Genomic DNA, 18,324 nt, shown 5'->3' with positions numbered 1-18,324 from the left:
CACCGGGTTCTCCACGCTGCACGCCAGCCACAGCCGCTCCACCCCACCCCCACCTCCTCCCCCGCGTGTCCCCTAATGGAATGTTCCGCTCGCGCCGGGCAGGCACTGACTGCCCGCGTTCAACGGATGGGACGTTCCACCGCGGGAGGAAGGCGGGGGAGACACGCCCTCCGCGCCGTCCCCGGCTCTGCCGTTGAGGAGGGGGCGGGGCTTCCGGGCGCCGCGTTCGAAAGCGCAAGGCGGCGCGCGCCCGGCTATGACCCAGTCCGTGGTGGTGCAGGGTAAGGCGCCGCGGCGCCCAGCGCCCTCCTCATCCTCTTCCTTCTCCTCCTCCTCCTCACCCTTCTTCCTTCTCCTCTTCACCCTTCTTCCTTCTCCTCTTCACCCTTCTTCCTTCTCCTCTTCACCCTTCTTCCTTCTCCTCCCCCTCACCCTTCCTCCTCCCCCCCCTTCCTCCTCCCCTTCCCCCTTCTTCCTCCCCGTCCCCCTTCTTCCTCCCCCTCCCCCTTCTTCCTCCCCCTCCCCCTTCTTCCTCCCCCTCCCCCTTCTTCCTCCCCCTCCCCCTTCTTCCTCCCCCTCCCCCTTCTTCCTCCCCCTCCCCCTTCTTCCTCCCCCTCCCCCTTCTTCCTCCCCCTCCCCCTTCTTCCTCCCCCTCCCCTTCTTCCTCCCTCTCCCCCTTCTTCCTCCCTCTCCCCCTTCTTCCTCCCTCTCCCCCTTCTTCCTCCCCCTCCCCCTTCCTCCTCCCCCTCCCCCTTCCTCCTCCTCCTCGCCCTTCTTCCTCCTCACCCTCCTCACCCTTCCTCCTCCTCCTCACCCATCCTCCTCCTCCTCCTCCTCGCCCTTCCTCCTCCTTCTCCTCGCCCTTCTTCCTCACCCCGCTCTCCCGTGACGCGTGTCTCTCCCGTTCGCAGTTGGGCAGTGCGGGAACCAGGTGGGCTGCCGGTTCTGGGAGCTGGCGCTGCGGGAGCACGCCGCTGTCAACCAGGTACGGGCCAGGACAGCAGCCCCCCCTTCCCCTGCGGCTGCGGGGCACCGCCGTTGTTATTTGCCATCAAAGCTGTCCCCCGGTGCTCAAGCAGGTGTCACCAAGCTGAGTGGGGTGGTTGCTGCACCGGAAGGACGGGATGTCATCCAGAGGGACCTGAGCAGGCTGGAAAAGTGGGGCTGTGTGAACCTCATGAGGTTCAACAGGGCCAAGTGCAAGGTCCTACACCTGGTTTGGGGCAATCCCCGATTTCAGTACACGAGGAGGGATGATGTGATTGAGAGCAGCCCTGTGGAGAAGGACTTGGGGGTGCTGGTTGATGAGAAGCTCAACATGAGCCAGCAGTGTGCACTCGTAGCCCAGAAGGCCAACTGTATCCTGGGCTGCATCAAAAGAAGCGTGGCCAGCAGGTCGAGGGAGGTGATTCTGCCCCTCTATTTCTCTCTTGTGACACCTTATTTAGAATACTGTGTCCAGTTCTGGAATCATCAACATAAGAAGGATATGGAGCTGTTGGAGCAGGTCCAGAGGAGGTCTACAAAGACAATCAGAAGGCTGGAGCACCTCCCATATGAGGACAGGCTGAGAGAGTTGGGGTTGTTCAGCCTGCAGAAGAGAAGGCTCAGAGGAGACCATATAGTGACCTTCTAGTCCCTGAAGGAGGCCTACAAGAAAGCTGGGGAGGGTCTGTTTACAAAAGCTTGTGGTGATAAAACTAGGGGCAATGGGTATAAACTGGAGAGGGGCAGATTTAGACTAGACATAAGGAAGAATTTCTTCACCATGAGAGTGGTGAGGCACTGGCACAGGTTGCCCAAGGAAGTTGTGTCTGCCCCATCCCTGGAGGTGTTCAAGGCAATGTTGGATATGGCCTTAGGCAGCCTGATCTAGTGGGAGGTGTCCCTGCCTGTGGCAGTAGGTTTGGAACTAGGTGATCTTTAAGGTCTCTTCCAATCCAAACTGTTCTGTGATTCTATGCCGTTTAACTAAACACCTCTAAGTCTGGTCAGCTTGATTTTCCACCTTGAAAAGCCTAGGATGTCCCCTTCAAGGCAGGCATTACCAGGTGTGAGGCAGTTCAAAGAAGGGTTTATAGAATCAGAATCCCTTGGTTGGAGAAGACCTTTGAGATCATCTACTTCAACTGTACCTGTCCACTACTAAATCATATCCCTAATCACTTCGCCTTCTGGTCTTTTAAGCACCTCCAGGAATAGTGACTCAGCCACCTCCCTGGGCAGCCTCTGCAAGTGCCTAATAACCCTTTGAAGGAAGGAATAAATCTTTATGTTAAGGGACCAAATTAACTCAAGAATAATAAGTATCAAATCTTGGCCAGCCTGCAGTTAGAATGTGATTCTAACAGGAGTTTAGCTTGTTTAGAAGCTGAAACAAGGAGCAAATCAAGTATTGAAAGGACAGTGCCGCAGCAGGAACAACAGACAGACCTGAGCTCACCAAGAGGACAAAATGAGGAAGGAGATAAGACAAAGACCATCAGAGGCTTCTAAAGACACAGAGAAACAGTGATATGCATACAAGAGTGGGTGATAAAACTATAAGTTCCTGGAGAAACAATGGACATGTAACGTGTATGTCTTACCCGTATTTCCTGGAATCTACATGAATATATACGTTTAACAAGTATAAAAGTCACATAACCAGTTTCAGTAGCTGGACACATTAGGTGGGTTACCTCCTGTGAACTCTGGTGCCATTTATTAAAAGTATACCTGCTTGATAATTAAATTGGCATTGATTATCGAGTTTGGGGTTTTCACAGCATCAGCTTTCAGTGAAGAAATTTTTTCTGATGTCCAGCTGAACCTCCCCTGGCATAGATTAAGGCCATTTCCTCTTATCCCTTCATTTGTCATTTGGGAGAAGAGTCCAACATCCACCTCACTACAACCTGCTTTCAGGTAGTTGTAGACAGTGATAAGGTCCCCCAAGGGGACTCGAGGCAGGTTCTTTGCCACTGGCAGTGAAGCAAGAAAAGCATCCCACCAAAGCCCATCTTTGTTTTCCATGATGGCACGCATTGTGCAATAATTTACTGTACAGTTGTGCTGACCAAAATAGCTGCGTAAAGAGGGTGTAGGGCCATGCAGAGTACCTTGACCAAAAATGCACTCTTCCATGACTATAAGGATGCTATTTCCTGGTGAATACCATATGTTAACAGATAACGATGAGCAGTCCTTCTCAGTGCCTTCTGTTGGAAGCAGCTGTAAAAAGGCAATGGATGAAGTTATGCACATATGGAGAGGTTTTAGTGTTGTAGGGAAAAGCAGCTTCCAAGTTCTGCTTCATCAGGTCTTTAGGAAAATAGTAAGCAGTCTATAAAATAATGTTGAAGTATTTAAACTTACGAGATCTCTAGCTTTATGGAGGGATAAGTAATTTCCACGCCATACTTCAGCAGGGAGTTTCGGAATCACTGATGCAGTGTGATGTGCTTCTCTTTCCACAGAACATCATAGGCTTAAGTGTTATTGGTGTGGAGCTCTCCCAGTGTTGTATCGGTGATGAGCTGAGTGAGCTAAGTAGAAGCTGTTCGATTTAATAAATGCATTGAGATCTTCAGTAAAATACTAAGTCTTTAGAAATTAAGGAAAAGTAGTTGTTTAATCTTGTGCTGAAAAATTAATTTCCTAGTTACATCCTGCTGACAGTTTTTAACATCAAGCTGATGCTTCAAAGAAATGTTCTTTTTAGTGCTAACTAGAGCTAGTTGGATTCAGTGTAGATGTTCATTCTGGTTTGAGTGGGGATGTTTGACAGGTGACCTTCTGAGGTCCCTTTCAACTGAAGTTATTCTATGAAAAAGCACTGAGAATTTTTGACATTACATATCATCTTATGTCATGTTGTTTCCTTTTAGAAAGGAATTTATGATGAAGCCTTAAGCAGTTTCTTTAGGAATGTCGATACAAGGTAAGTCAAGTAGCTCATAAGTTTAACACCTGATCAGAGGCCTGTTGAGCCTAGAGAAGAGAATGCTCTGAGAAGACCTTATAGGAGCCTTTCAGTACTTAAAGGCAGCCTACTGGAAAGATGGGGAGGGACTCTTTATCAGGAAGTGTAGTTATAGGATGAGGTGTAATGGCTTTAAGCTGGAAGAGGGGAGATTTAGATTAGACATTAGGAAGAAATTTTTTCCTTGTGAAGGTGGTCAGGCACTGGAACAGGTTGCCTAGAGAAGCTGTGGGTGCTCCGTCCTTGTAGGTATTCAAGGCCAGCTTTGATGAGGCTTTGTGCAACCTGATCTAGTAGTAAGTGTCCTGCCCGTGGCAGGGGTGTGGAACTAGATGACCTTTAACGTCCCTTCCAATCCTAAGCATTCTATGATCAACAATTCTAGTATGTTCTCTTAGCCTGAGTTACAGTCTTCTCTGTTTCAGGACATATTTGGATTGTGCTAGAAAAAGTTGTTACTTCTTTGTATTCTTAAAACACTCTCCTTACCTTTCTATTTTAATTACACTTACTTAAGTAGTTAAAGGTGTTGAAAGTGTTTGGGGTTTTTTTTGCCTTTTTTAATGTCCCAAAAATGGGCAGTCGGGATCTGATAGCTTTTGCCCTTGTGAATCATCATCAGACTGCAAGCCCTCTGGATACCAACGTAGCAGCATTTGTTCAAGAGTTGTAACAGGAATTGTATTTAAGGTAGTCAGGAAAGGTCACATCAATTTTTAAATCCCTTTTATCTGACTAGTTTGTTGCACAAAGAGTGATGGGTGTGGTTTTTATTAAAGTTATCCAGTTCATACCTGAAGAGGATTGGTTATCTCTTACCTGTCCAGTTACAAAAGTCATTGCAGTTTATAAGAAAAAACAGTTGTGTACTTGGATGTTGGTATTGCACTTTATTTAAAAGGCAATTGACCAGCTTCTGTTTCCTTCCATTGTAAGGCAAGGCTGCAGTACAGGATGCAATTTTAACTAAAATGTCATTGAAATACTAATTCTTTTGTCTCATATTTTACCTGTTTGAAAGAACGTGCAAGTGCATTTGAGTTTATCATTGCCATTCTTTGTAGATATTTCCTAGAAATATCTTTTTTTTTTTAATTCAAGAAAATTGGCTTGTAAATGATATCTGTGTTTCTATATGTGCCAAATGAATCCACCAAATTTATAATTGACAGTTTGGTTATTGTAGAAACATCTGTTTTCTCTCTGTAAGGAGGAAGGACATGTCTCACTGAATACTGTAGCTTCAAGGAAGATTCCCCTACCTGTGAAACAAAAGAATAATTATTCAAATCTCATCTCTTCCAGGAGCTCTCCATTTTCCTTGAAAGAAGTCCCACTTCAACTGTAACCTTGAACTATAATTTAGTTAGGGAGAGTACTTTCAAACTCAGGCTGTGAGGTTTTCTTTCCCTTTTGTTGTTGTTGGGTTTGTTTTAGTTTTGTCAGAAATAGCTAGTTCACCTCCCTGGCTGTTGCAAGCATAAAACTCTATGTCATAAAAGTGAAAAACTTCAGTTTTCTGTGCTATAGCATAGCACTCTTCAAAATAATTAATCAATGTGGGTTATCCTGTCACAAACAGCTATGAGCAACACTGGCGGAAACCGACAGACTTTTTTTTCTGTTCTGGCGATTATTAAACTGTATAATATTGGAAATGTGCTTATGCATTTTTATGGCTTTATATGCAGAAAAAATGTGTATCTGAAGCCTAGAGGATTCTAGGGAACACGAGGGAGGGAAGGATCAGCAATAGAATCAAGGTGATTTAAAGTACGGGCCGCATGAAAGACCACAAAGGTGATAGTAAGAGAAAGAAGTGTTGATTTTATGTATGATTTTTTTTAATCTCTTTGAGTTTTGTTAGTCCCCAAAGAGAAATAGAACTTCTCTAGCTGGATTTACTGGTGCTATAGTGAACTCATGGGAGTTGTGTAGGCTAGAGGAATCACATCAGAACTGGAGGCTGCTATGAGCTGTGGAATCCAGTGCAGCCCCATACTTTCTTCCCCTCATTCCTGAATGGACTGAGAATGATCAGAACATTTGGTGCTGTAGCAAATTTCAGCTGATGTTTTTAAAATATCATTGTCATTGAATGTGAAATAGTCTAAGATACTTTTTTTATTTGGTCTTGACCAGCCCCCCAAATTAGGTAAATAATTGAGGGGAAAATTAGGTCCATCTTCCAATACCCCTCCCTTTTTTCTCTTTGTTGACTATAGTGTGGCCAGTCTGGAGTGTCTTATCCCTTCTGTGTAGAAGCACCAGCATTCACTGTGAATAAAATGTGATTGTGTGCAGTGCATAGCTCCCTAAATGGTCTCAGTACAAACGATCCTGGGGGAAAAAAGGCAAATTAAGCTATGTCAGCCCAGCATGATTTCTGAACTTGTAAATCTGAATGGAAAAATAATTCAAGCACTGTACTAGTGCAGTTACACAGCTTCACAGAATCATAGAATGCCAGATTGGAAGGGACCTCAGGGATCATCTGTTCCAACCTTTTTAGGTGATATGTACTTTAAATGAGATGGCCCAGTACCCTGTCCACCTGAGCCTTAAAAGTCTCCAGTGCAGAGGAATCTACCACTTCCCTGGGGAGATTATTCCAATGTTTCACTGTTCTCATGGTGAAAAATTTTCTTCTGAAATCCAATTGGAATGTCCTTAGGAGCAACTTAATACTTGTTACCCCATTGTAAGCTCTCACACCTTGAGCAGTAGCACAATGCTGTAGTACCCCCATTGAAAAGGTAGTGGTGCTATTTTGTGCACTCTATACCGTTATATGATCCAGATATACCATGTGCTGGATGAAAGATAATCCTTCCAAGTTTTGTTACTGCTTATGGAATTAATGCAGAGCACAGGCTGAACTGCTTAGGATGTTTCTGATTGAAATCATGTCCTGTAATTGCATTGCTTTAGGAAGTAATGAGTTCTTTCTTAGCAGCATGTTCAGGTTGTTTGTTAGTTTACATTATAACAATCTTCTGAACATGAAAGATTACGGAGGGAATTTTGTTCTGATGTATATTTCCCTATTTTCTATCATGATTCTGAGGCTGGATTTATTTATTTGTTTGTTTGTTTAATTGTTTGTTTGCTTTTCAGAAGTGGTGGTGATGGTACTGATATTTCTAAAGGAAAAATCTGCTCTTTAAAAGCACGAGTAAGACAATCTATAAAGGTCTTTTTACATTGTGTGTTTACATTCAACTGTGTAGGAATTTTCATAAGGTTCTTATAATTGCATATGTTTTTAAATGCTACTTTGAATAGTAAAATTTCTAATAATAACTTCCGTGGTTTGGTAGAGTAATGCAGTTTGCTGCCAGTCTAGTTGAGTAATTTAAATGATAATTTTAATAAAATTATTGCAGATGTTATCAACTAAGTTTTTATTTGTATTTTCCAAGGAACACGTTTCTTTGAGCCACTTGTAAGTGACCAAGTAGTAAGAGAACTTGAAACACAAAATGCTTTAATTTCTTTACTTCTAAGTATCAGGGCAAAATATTATAAAATTAGGACAAAACTGCATTATCTGAAACACTGTCTTACTGAGCAACTTCAAACAAATCAGCCAGGATGAATCTAGGTAACTATAATAAAGTTTCTCTGGAGCACAGTAGAAATTACATAACTTTAATATTGTAAATAATTTCATATTTCTTTATGTGATTATTTTGAAAAGTAGTTTGCTTACTGACTGAATTTTAATTCTTTCTCTTCTCAAAGGCGCTGTTGATTGACATGGAGGAGGGTGTGGTAAATGAAATTCTGCAGGGACCATTGAGGGATGTGTTTGATAGTAAGCAGCTTATCACAGATGTTTCTGGTTCAGGAAACAACTGGTGAGAACCTCTTTGGAAAGCATATCTTAGGAACTAATTAGATGGCGTTTGAAAAGAGGAATGATAACAGTAGCTTTCTGGTTCATTCTATTGCACCTGGGGAGCTGGAGCATTTTACCAGTAAACTTTGGATTCACTGTTGCCTGGAGGACGGCTTTGAAAAGTCTTTTACAGAAGGATAATTCTGCTGATATATCATTTTGTCTGGTTTATCTTTCTTTTTTTTTTTCACTTTCAGAAGAGCATGCTTTTTATTTTTGTTTCTTTGATATTCAGCTGCTTCCATTGCTCAGTCGAAGCCATAATCTAGTTTGAGACTATGCAGCCAGTGTAAAAAGGAGGTACATGAGCAAATGCACTTCTGATTTCTGAGCGCCACAGAGTCTGCTTTTTGCATATAAACTAAATTACCAAAAAGGGAAATTAAGAAAAAAAGATTGATTAACATAATGAATTCCAAATTTTCACCAAGACCTTAATGCGCCTCTGATAATATTCAGTGCACTACTGATTAGAAAGCAAATCATCAGCAAATGTACTGAAAGAGAGTGCAGTACAGGGTATAAAGCATCCTGTAGCTTCACCATCTAGCAGGCAACTGTGTTGAAGATGAGCTGTTTGGGGTTTTTTATTAGCTGCTATTGGTGAATGTTTCCAATTTTGCAGCAGAGCTTTCCGGAGCATATTCCAGTCGCAGATGACCAGTCTATGCTAAAGTAGTCTGGTAGCAACTGACTCTCATGGTATTCAAATGAAGATCAGAAAACATATTGCATAGAGATATCCTTATTGTTAAGGGGTGTATAACTTTTATCTCATAATTACAGTTTGATCATCCAATGTGGGAATTTATTTCCTTATCATTACAAAATAGCAGTGCATGGTCCACACCTGCGAACTTAGCGCTGCTTGCATCCTCAAAATTAAAACCATATCCTGACTCCCATATTCACATGATGTAGTCAGAGCTTAGCAGCGTTCACTGCTTATGGGTTAAACCAAGTTCTAGACTCTGAACTGTAAAATGTCAACTAGGAGGAGTTAAAATAAAAAACTGAAAGGCTGATTGTTGGATTTTTTTTAAGTACTTTTCATATCTTTAGGGCTGTAGGTCATAAGGTCTACGGCTGTCAGTACCGCGAAAATATTGTGGAAAAGCTGAGGAAAACTGCAGAACATTGTGACTGTCTACAGTGCTTTTTTATAATTCATTCTATGGGAGGTGGTAAGTAATATTTTTATGGTTAGTATGATTGCAGCATTCACAGGTGAAAAGGAAAAATCTGGATCACTGAGAATGCAGAATAAAAAAAAATTAACAGAATCCTATTTAGTGGACTTGTAATTATTTATTATTTGTTTTGGTAGAGCACTGAGGAGCCCTAATCGTAGAATCACTAGGTTGGAAAAGACCCACTGGATCGTTGAGTCCAACCATTCCCATCAACCACTAAACCATGCCCCTCAACACCTCGTCCACCCGTGCCTTAAACACCTCCAGGGAAGGTGACTCAACCACCTCCCTGGGCAGCCTCTGCCAGTGACCAATGACCCTTTCTGTGAAAAATTTTTTCCTGATGTCAAGCCTGAACCTCCCCTGGTGGAGCTTGAGGCCATTCCCTCTTGTCCTGTCCCCTGTCACTTGGGAGAAGAGGCCAGCTCCCTCCTCTCCACAACCTCTTTTCAGGTAGTTATAGAGAGCAATGAGGTCTCCCCTCAGCCTCTTCTTCTCCAGGCTAAACAACCCCAGCTCCCTCAGCCACTTCTCGTAAGACCTGTTCTCCAGCCCCTTCACCAGCTTTGTTGCTCTTCTCTGGACTCTCTCCAGAGCCTCAACATCCTTCTTGTGGTGAGGTGCCCAGAACTGAACACAATATTCAAGGAGCAGTCTCACCAGTGCCGAGTACAGAGGGAGGATAACCTCCCTGGACCTGCTGGTCACGCCGTTTCTGATACAAGCCAAGATGCCATTGGCCTTCTTGGCCACCTGGGCACACTGCTGGCTCATGTTCAATCACCTGTCAACCAACACCCCCAGGTCCTTCTCCAGGCAGCTTTCTAGACAGACTTCTCCTGGTCTGTAGCACTGCACAGGGTTGTTGTGCCCCAAGTGCAGGACCCAGCATTATAAGGTAATCATAAGGTGAATGATACCAAGATCAAAAATAGAGGAAAAATTTTAAATATGAGGCAATGAGTGGATCAAGGCTGGTACCAAATAAAGGGAAACACTGAGTTTTTACTGATCAGAGGGAGCGACAGTCGTCTCAGAACATTGACATCATTCTTGTAATCAAGTCTTTGATTGTGGAGAAAGAGTTTTCCAAAAGGCTTCTCTTGTTGCTTAACTACAGAAAAACTTGGGTTTTTTTCTAATTTCCTTCCACACAGTTCTTTTGAATTAGGCCTAGCTATTTATAAATCAGAAGGGTGATACCTTTGCAATGACAGTTTCATTATTACTGTATTGCCACTAAAAGTTCCTCCTCCAGAAACATGGGGGAGAATGAGATTCAACAGGGCTAAGTGCAAGGTCCTGCACCTGGGTTGGGGCAATCCCCGTTTTCAGTACATGATGGGGGGTGATGTGATTGAGAGCTGCCCTGCAGAGAAGGACTTGGGGGTGCTGGTTGATGAGAAGCTCAACATGAGCCAGCAGTGTGCACTCGTAGCCCAGAAGGCCAACTGTATCCTGGGCTGCATCAAAAGAAGCGTGGCCAGCAGGTCGAGGGAGGTGATTCTGCCCCTCTATTTCTCTCTTGTGACACCTCATTTAGAATACTGTGTCCAGTTCTGGAATCGTCAACATAAGAAGGATATGGAACTGTTGGAACAGATGCAGAGGAGGTCTACAAGGATGATCAGAGGGCTGGAGCACCTCCCATATGAGGACAGGCTGAGAGAGTTGGGGTTGTTCAGCCTGGAGAAGAGAAGGCTCCAAGGAGATCTTATAGCAACCTTCAGTACCTGAAAGGAGCCTACAAGAAAGCTGGAGAGCGACTATTCATAAAGGCTTGTGGTGATGGGATGAGGGGGAACAGGTATAAACTTGAGAAGGGCAGATTTAGACTAGACATTAGGAAGAATTTCTTCACCGTAAGAGTAGTGAGACACTGGAACGTGTTGCCCAGGGAAGCCGTAGCTGCCCCATCCCTGGAGGCGTTCAAGGCCAGGTTGGATGGGGCCTTGGATAACCTGATCTAGTGGGATGTCCCTGCCCATGGCAGGGGGTTTGGAACTAGATGATCTTCATGGTCCCTTCCAACCCAACAACTATTCTATGATTCTATCATGTATTGTAACTGGTTATGATGTGGAAAATGACACAGAAAATAGTTCTAAATATGAAGCAAGAGTTTTGTCAATGGTCTTTTTCTGTGGCCATTTGCTTAATTTGAGAGACCCTGCAGGTATTGTTCCATTATTGCAGAAAATTGCTTTCATGCTCATAGATTAAACTGTCTGATACTGAGAATGTTAGCGGTCCAAGACAGAAAAATACAGAGTTCAGCTCTCTGATTTGAACTCAGTGCTGTGTGCTTAGGGCTAATGAGGAAAAAAAAATGTGTCTGCTGGGGTGGTGGAAAGAAGCTATTCTGTTTTGACCAGAGAACAAGGAAAAATTTATAAAACCCTAAAAGGAAAGGAAATAACTGGTTTGGGTGGTTCAGTGTTTTTTAACAAATATTCTATTTAAAAGTTCAAATTCAAGACTTTAAAACAAGAAATAACAGTACTGGGTTACAAAAATGTTGTTTATATAATAGGACTTAGAGTTTTGCAGAACTTTTTGAGATTGTACACTTCATCCTGTCTGGTATGCTATGGGAAATACTTTTATCACTTAATTATTTTCTTGTCTGGGAAAAACCTTCCTGCCTTAATTTACATGCGTAGCCTTCACTGTCAGCCAAGTGCTTCAGAAAATGTTCATTAAGATACATAATTACAAAGTTCTGTGTTTCCAACACATGAGGCTTATGATAACATGGGGAACCTTTTCTCTTCTGTCACTCTGTCTTCTTTCATAATTAGGGACAGGATCTGGTCTTGGAACTTTTGTACTAAATTTGCTTGAAGATGAATTCCCAGAAGTTTATAGATTTGTTACTTCAGTTTATCCCTCTGGTGAAGATGATGTTATTACCTCTCCATATAATAGTGTTCTGGCTATGAAGGAGCTAAATGAACATGCAGACTGTGTGCTACCAATAGAGAATGAAGTAAGAAATAATATTCTATTTCTGTCAACTTCTTTTTTTATTAGACTGCACATTAGAAGTTTTTCTTCCTTCTGTGTATTGATGTGAGTGCCAAGTCTTAAAATCAGTAATTTCATTTTTTAACGTAATAACTGAATTCCTAAGTCACTTGCAGGCTTTTAAATTTAATATGGGTATCATGAGCGAGTTGCTCTGCACCTTCAAAGTAGTCTAGAGTGATTCTTTTCTTGTCTGTTTCAAGGTAAATAGTGAAAAGCTTCTATTTGCTGAGGCTGAGAGTCTTATATTCTTTTAGCAATCAATTTATGCCTAGTAATGGTAAAGCCCTGCAAGGGAAATGACTAACTACTCCAAATTCCCACAGATTTGACTTTACTGGCTAGTAACATGGGCATCATAGGCATGCCTGACCACACAAGCCATTAGACTTATCTGAATCTGACTTTGATGACTCTCTTGCAGTTTGCTTATGAAAAAAAAAATAAAACAAGAGAAAGTGAAATATATTTAGAGAATACATTTTTGCACTTACAGGAATTATGATAATTTAAAATGTAACTTTATTAGATTTTGAATAGTTCCATAAAATTCAAACATCTGAGCCAAGCTGCGCATGTTTGTGACATGTAAGGAACAGACTTCTAGAACCACATCAGCCTGGACTTACATGTATCACGGGTATAATGTTTGGGCTAGAAGTATCATGTCTTAGTTTTTACTTTAAGAGTAATTGAAAGGAAAAATTGGGGTACTTAATTTGAAAGCTCTGCCTTCAAGACTTGTATGTTGGTTTTTTTTCTCTCAAAGTCTTTGTTTGATATAGTTAATAAAATTCATCAGATGATCAATTCTGGGAAGCTATGGTCAACTGTGAAGCAAAACAGCTTGTTAACATCAAGTGCAGGCAGTGCAAAAATTGCACAAGAGAAGCCATTTGACGCAATGAACAATATTGTAGCCAACTTGCTGCTAAACCTGACAAGGTAAAGTTACAGGTTATTCCTCTGTACAAGTAGTATTGCTAGACATGGTGTGTGCTGGAATTATGCAGGCCTGTATCAACTCAAAGAATATTAGTTATTTTCCATTTGATGAGAGTCTCCCTTTTTTGAGAATTAGTTATTAATTGCTAAACGTTAAAGTATTTGGAAGTACTCTAATTGCAGTGGTGTGGCTCTAGCCTCCTTCCTGAAGCAGGAAGAGGTTTATAGGCACAAGGATATTGTCTTCCATTGGTGCTTAATGGAACACAGGGACATTGCCTTTCTAGGCCAGTTGTATTATTTTATAAATGCCATCAGACCATTGTTTCTCCTGAACTGTCCATTGCTGTAAGAAAATCCCAGTGAAGTATAATTCTGGAGTATTGGCCTGCTTTTCTTTTAAACAGCTTTTCAGGAATGCTAAGTCATGCATGTTTTATTATAGCCTAATTATTAAAACTGGTGTTGAGCAGCTATGTCCACATACTGAAAAACAATGCTAAAGACTACAATTAAGGTCTCATTCTTGATGGTTAATTGTTCTATAATGAGAAGTGTAAGGAAATAAGATATAGCACCGTCACACCAAATGTGAAAGCCTGGTAATTATACATGAGCACTGTTTCATGAACGCTCTGTTGTTTTACTGTTTTATTGTAGGGAGCAATTGAAAAATAGATATAATGAATGTTTACCTTATAAACATAATTTACTTAGTTTATAACAGTTTTATAACAGTTTGTTAAATTTTCAGCTCTGCTAGGTTTGAAGGTTCCCTTAACATGGATCTTAATGAAATAAGCATGAATTTGGTTCCATTTCCTCGCCTTCATTACTTGGTTTCAAGCTTGACCCCTCTGTATACACTGGCTGATGTTAATGTACCTCCTAGAAGGTAAGAAAAAAATACTATGGAAGCTTTACATTTGATGCTTAATTTTTATTCTTCCGTAGCTTTCATTTAAAAAATTCCATTCTATAGCAAAACTAAGGATAGACGTTCTAAAAATTTTAGCTCTGCCACATACGAAAATTCGTCTAGCTGATTTTGAGAACATCCTTCATCCCTTTTCTCTGTAACGGTTGAGCAAGTAAACTTGAACTGTATTTTTGTGATCTCTGCTGGGAAATGTTTCTGTTAGAAAAATGTGTTACTTGGATGATAGCTAGAACGCACACCACAAGTTCTTCTGAGTTACAGTTTGCAGTTGACTCAGAATAATTTAAAGACAAACAAGGAGTTAAACTAGACTTCTTGGGAAGTAATTACATCTTACTTCAGTCTGGAGATACAGCAAGCCTTTTTAACAGCTCATTGTAACAATAGACTGATGCTTGTTAAATTTTTTGAGACAATTTATCCCATTGACTTGGCAGAAAAATAAACAGTTAAACTAGATTTCACTGGTTTTAGTGAGTTACATTCAGTCAATAAAGGTCCACATGTGGATAGAAGCTGCTGAGGGTAAGTGATGGAAGTACACAAAGTGGAGAAGAGGGCAGGACCACCACTTTTCTGTGATAGCAACTTCTGACAGTCAGTTGGATCTCTTGAAACCATGCCCTCAGAAGACAATACAGTACTGGAGGGAAAGCAGCAGATTATGGGAAGATACTTGGTCAAATGGTAGTATTTTTCTCTCGTTTTTTTTTCAATAGGCAGATTGTGGCAGAGGTGTTTTTAAAAAAAGAAGTAGAGCTGATAGATGCAGGGTGTTAGGAACAAATGGAAAGAATAGCTTAGATATTAGGGGTTCAGAGACTTCAACTCACCAACCATCTTTGATGTCCCGTGGTACAGTGGACCTTGTGTAGAGGTGAAGAGAGGAAGAATATGATCTGCTGTGTCATCTTTTAAAGCAGTCATATATGATAAAATTCTAATAAGTACAGTCTGTCTTTTCATAAATCATTTATCAAAATTAATACAGTTATATGATTCATTGATCTTTTTAAGTGTAACAGAGTGGTGATCGGTCCTGTAAGGGTCAGCAGCACTTTAGTATTCCTTGTCAGATCCTTCACAAGCAGTGAGATTGTCCACTCGAATTGTCATATAACCAGAACCTCAAGTACTTAAATCCTTTTACATACTTTAATACTTTGTACCTGTTGGCTTAGAATTTCCTTAATACACTCTCTTAATCTGTCCACTTCTCTGACTTCAGATTCAACAGTAGGTTGTAATATGAGGGAGAAGAAAGTGAAAAACTTACCTGGTCTGTTTTTAAAACTTCTAGTGCCAGCATATGTACACATAACGGTTTTAAACTTTTTCCTGTCATTCATGGCCCCAGATTAAATATACCTTTATTTCCATAATTTTATGAACTTCTTAACTCTGAAGGTGGGCATTCTGAAGAACCTACTGGCCTACTTTAATAAGAGTAGATAACTCTTTTCTTTCCACCTAGGTTGGATCAGATGTTTTCAGATGCATTTAGTAGAGATCATCAACTAATTCAAGCAGATCCAAAGCATAGCCTCTACCTTGCCTGTGCACTTCTTGTTCGAGGAAATGTGCAGCTTTCAGACCTTCGCAGAAATATTGAAAGGTTTGTAATTCCACTCCAATCAGTCATGGTATTGTTATTGAAACTGTTGTCAGTTGTTCCGAGCACTCTTGCTTTTTATCTGACAAATTTTGATACCAGATTACTTTATTCGGAAATATCCTTCTTAATTTCAGAAGGGAAAAAAAAATAGCTTAATGAGTTAGAATAAGTCACAGCACTCTTGGATTTCCAATAAAGTGGGCTGTGCAGATGTTCCTGTGTGGCTCCTCCCATTGTCAGAAATGCAAAAGAAAGCCAAGCCCAACCTTTCAGAGGTCTCCTGCCATTAAAGACGTTGAAAGAAACAGTTCTGTGGCAGAAAGATTTTGTTGTTTGGTTTTGGGTTTGTTTTTTTTAAATAGACACAAGTCTAAAATATTCATTATGCTAATTCTAACTGTCTGTCTTAGTACTGAAAGCTTTAATGTAAACCTTTTCAGATTGTTTGTTAGTTAGGGAAATTTAGGCTTTGTGTTCTTTACTTGCCCTAGGTAACTGTAAATTTTGGTATCACAGGTTGAAGCCTTCCCTGCACTTTGTGTCTTGGAATCAAGAGGGCTGGAAAACTGGATTGTGTTCAGTACCTCCTGTGGGCCATTCCCATTCTCTTCTGGCTTTAGCAAACAACACTTGTGTGAAACCAACTTTCATTGAACTTAAAGACAGATTTATGAAGCTCTACAAGAAAAAGGTACAAGTCTGTCATCATTATAACATCCACAGGCACTAATCATTAGTACCTTGCATTGTTGGGAAACAAGCCTTAGTATCACAAAGGGACTACTTGAAAGTCACAGCCCAAGATTTTTATCTGTGCTTCCTATCAAAGAATCATTTCAACAGCTGCATCTTAAAAAGGCTAAACCCCTTAATAACCTGTACCTAGCAGGCAATATGCTCAATTTCTTCAGCAATGAGGCAGTATCTGACAGATCTGCCTACCAGTTTGTGGCTGCCAGGTACCCACCAAGCTGTTCTCTCACTCCCTCACCTCAGCAGGGCAGGGATGGAAGATTCAATTAAAAGCTTGTGTGTCAGAATAAGGATAGGGGGATTACTCACCTATTACCATGGACAAAGCGGGCTTGACTTGGGGAATATTAATTTAATTTATTGCCAGTTAATGACAGAGTAGAGTACAAGAAGTAAAACCAAAACTAGAAACACTGTCATCCTACCCCCTTCTTCTTAGACTCAATTTAATTCCTGACTCCTCCACCTCTCCCATGCTCCAAGCAGCACAGGGGGTTGTGATCAGTCCATGACTGAATGTAAAAAGGTGGATGTCTAAGAAATGCATAATATTGTCTGTAATTCCATAGGAGATTGCTATTAAGGTTGCCAAGTATGTAAGCAAGGGAAGTCACGGTATAAGTCTTCAAATCTACTTTCTACAATGCTTGCACTCCCCTCTTTAGTGCAGGCTAAATGATCGTTATTGAACCAAATTAATTAGATGCCAAAAAAAAAGGAATGAACTGAACTTCTTATTGTCGTAGGCTCACCTTCACCATTATCTGCATATAGATGGGATGGAGCAAAGCTGTTTTTCTGAAGCCATATCATCTTTGTCTGACCTAATAGAAGAGTACAATGAACTGGATGCCATGAAAGGTGGGCCTAGAACAGATCCAGGAAGACTGAAGATAGCTGTTTAAAGAACAGAAGAACTGATTTAAAAAAAAAATTCCCCCAAGCAGCCAACCACTTCAGTTAACCAGAATGAAGTGCAGTGTGCCTAGCTAATGTCATTCCAAAGTGAAACTGGGACAGTGGCTTTCTCAGCAATTTGAGACATGTCACATTAAGTGACAGGCATAGCCTGTCGGAGAGATTTGAAGGCACCTAATTATGGCAGATATCAGTGAGAGCACTCGTCTGAACTGTGGAGTAAATTGGCATACCATATGCTATAAAGAGAAGGTTGTAGTAGCCAAAAATGTAGTTCTTTTCTCAGACTTTCAGCTTGCAGTAAACTAAAGGCAGGCCTTGCTTCAAGGAAGAATCACTGTTGCTAGGTTTGGTATTTCAACAAGCAAGTATGAAGAGAAGCCCACATCATTTTTTCAAAGGTGAGAGTCTCTAATGAGACTGGTTTCCCAAACTTGCAGTGTAGTCTTCGTTGCAGAATGCTCTAAATTATGTTCATAGTTTTAAAATTTTTGCTTTCATGTTGTACTTAACTGTATTAGAGCATTCTGAGTTGATATCAAAATTGGCAATATCAGAAAATTCAACAAGATACATTTTGTTGCAAGTATTATACTTGTAGTATTAATTAACATATTATTTTAATGGTTCATATTCACGAATGCTGAGTTGCACTTGATAATGAGGTAATACAGTATAGCTCTGACCAAAACATGCACTTACAATGACGTTATAATGACTGAAGAACAAAGTTTATATGCTTAAAAGAACGCAAGTAAAACAGACATTTTAATATTTATAATTATTCCCAGGTGAGTAGATTTTTATATTATAAAAGAACTTCTACAAAATAGAATATGCAGCTTGCCAGCCTTGGCTGTCTTGAAGTAGCAAGACAAGTGGACTGTTACAAATCAGAATGTAAAACTTGAAGCCCTTAAAACTTAAAACTTGAGCCCTTCTAGCAGAGTTGGAGTGGGTGTGTAAGTAAGCACAATTTTCAATGTGTAAGTCCAGAAGTATTCAATAAAACATTGTGATAGCATTTATCGAGAGTGGGTTTTTTTAAGAAAAAAATTCTAAAAATAG

At 40.9% G+C, this 18,324-nt stretch overlaps 1 protein-coding gene across 1 annotated transcript; it reads left to right on the top strand.

The window, feature by feature from the left end:
• The first annotated feature begins 223 nt into the window (after positions 1 to 223).
• On the top strand, positions 224 to 18,250 carry TUBE1 (tubulin epsilon 1). The gene is made up of 12 exons (XM_069851731.1): positions 224 to 281; positions 912 to 985; positions 3,870 to 3,922; positions 7,082 to 7,139; positions 7,709 to 7,824; positions 8,928 to 9,049; positions 11,860 to 12,047; positions 12,855 to 13,030; positions 13,785 to 13,925; positions 15,445 to 15,585; positions 16,102 to 16,276; positions 17,085 to 18,250. Exons 1-12 carry the CDS (start codon positions 257 to 259, stop codon positions 17,241 to 17,243), a joined length of 1,428 nt encoding a protein of 475 aa, XP_069707832.1. The 5' UTR covers positions 224 to 256; the 3' UTR covers positions 17,244 to 18,250.
• The last annotated feature ends 74 nt before the right edge of the window (positions 18,251 to 18,324 follow it).

Source organism: Phaenicophaeus curvirostris, chromosome 2 (assembly GCF_032191515.1).
Source record: "Phaenicophaeus curvirostris isolate KB17595 chromosome 2, BPBGC_Pcur_1.0, whole genome shotgun sequence".
NCBI classification, from domain to species: Eukaryota; Metazoa; Chordata; class Aves; order Cuculiformes; family Cuculidae; genus Phaenicophaeus; species Phaenicophaeus curvirostris.
The sequence above is the reverse complement of the archived record's forward strand: the minus strand, read 5'-3'. Positions and strand labels throughout refer to the sequence as shown.

Coding starts and splice junctions, on each gene's coding strand:
- TUBE1 (XM_069851731.1), top strand. CDS start 257: ATGACCCAGTCCGTGGTGGTGCAGG. Junction 7,140..7,708: donor TCTGCTCTTTAAAAGCACGA/GTAAGACAATCT, acceptor CTCTTCTCAAAG/GCGCTGTTGATTGACATGGA. Junction 16,277..17,084: donor TGAAGCTCTACAAGAAAAAG/GTACAAGTCTGT, acceptor TTATTGTCGTAG/GCTCACCTTCACCATTATCT.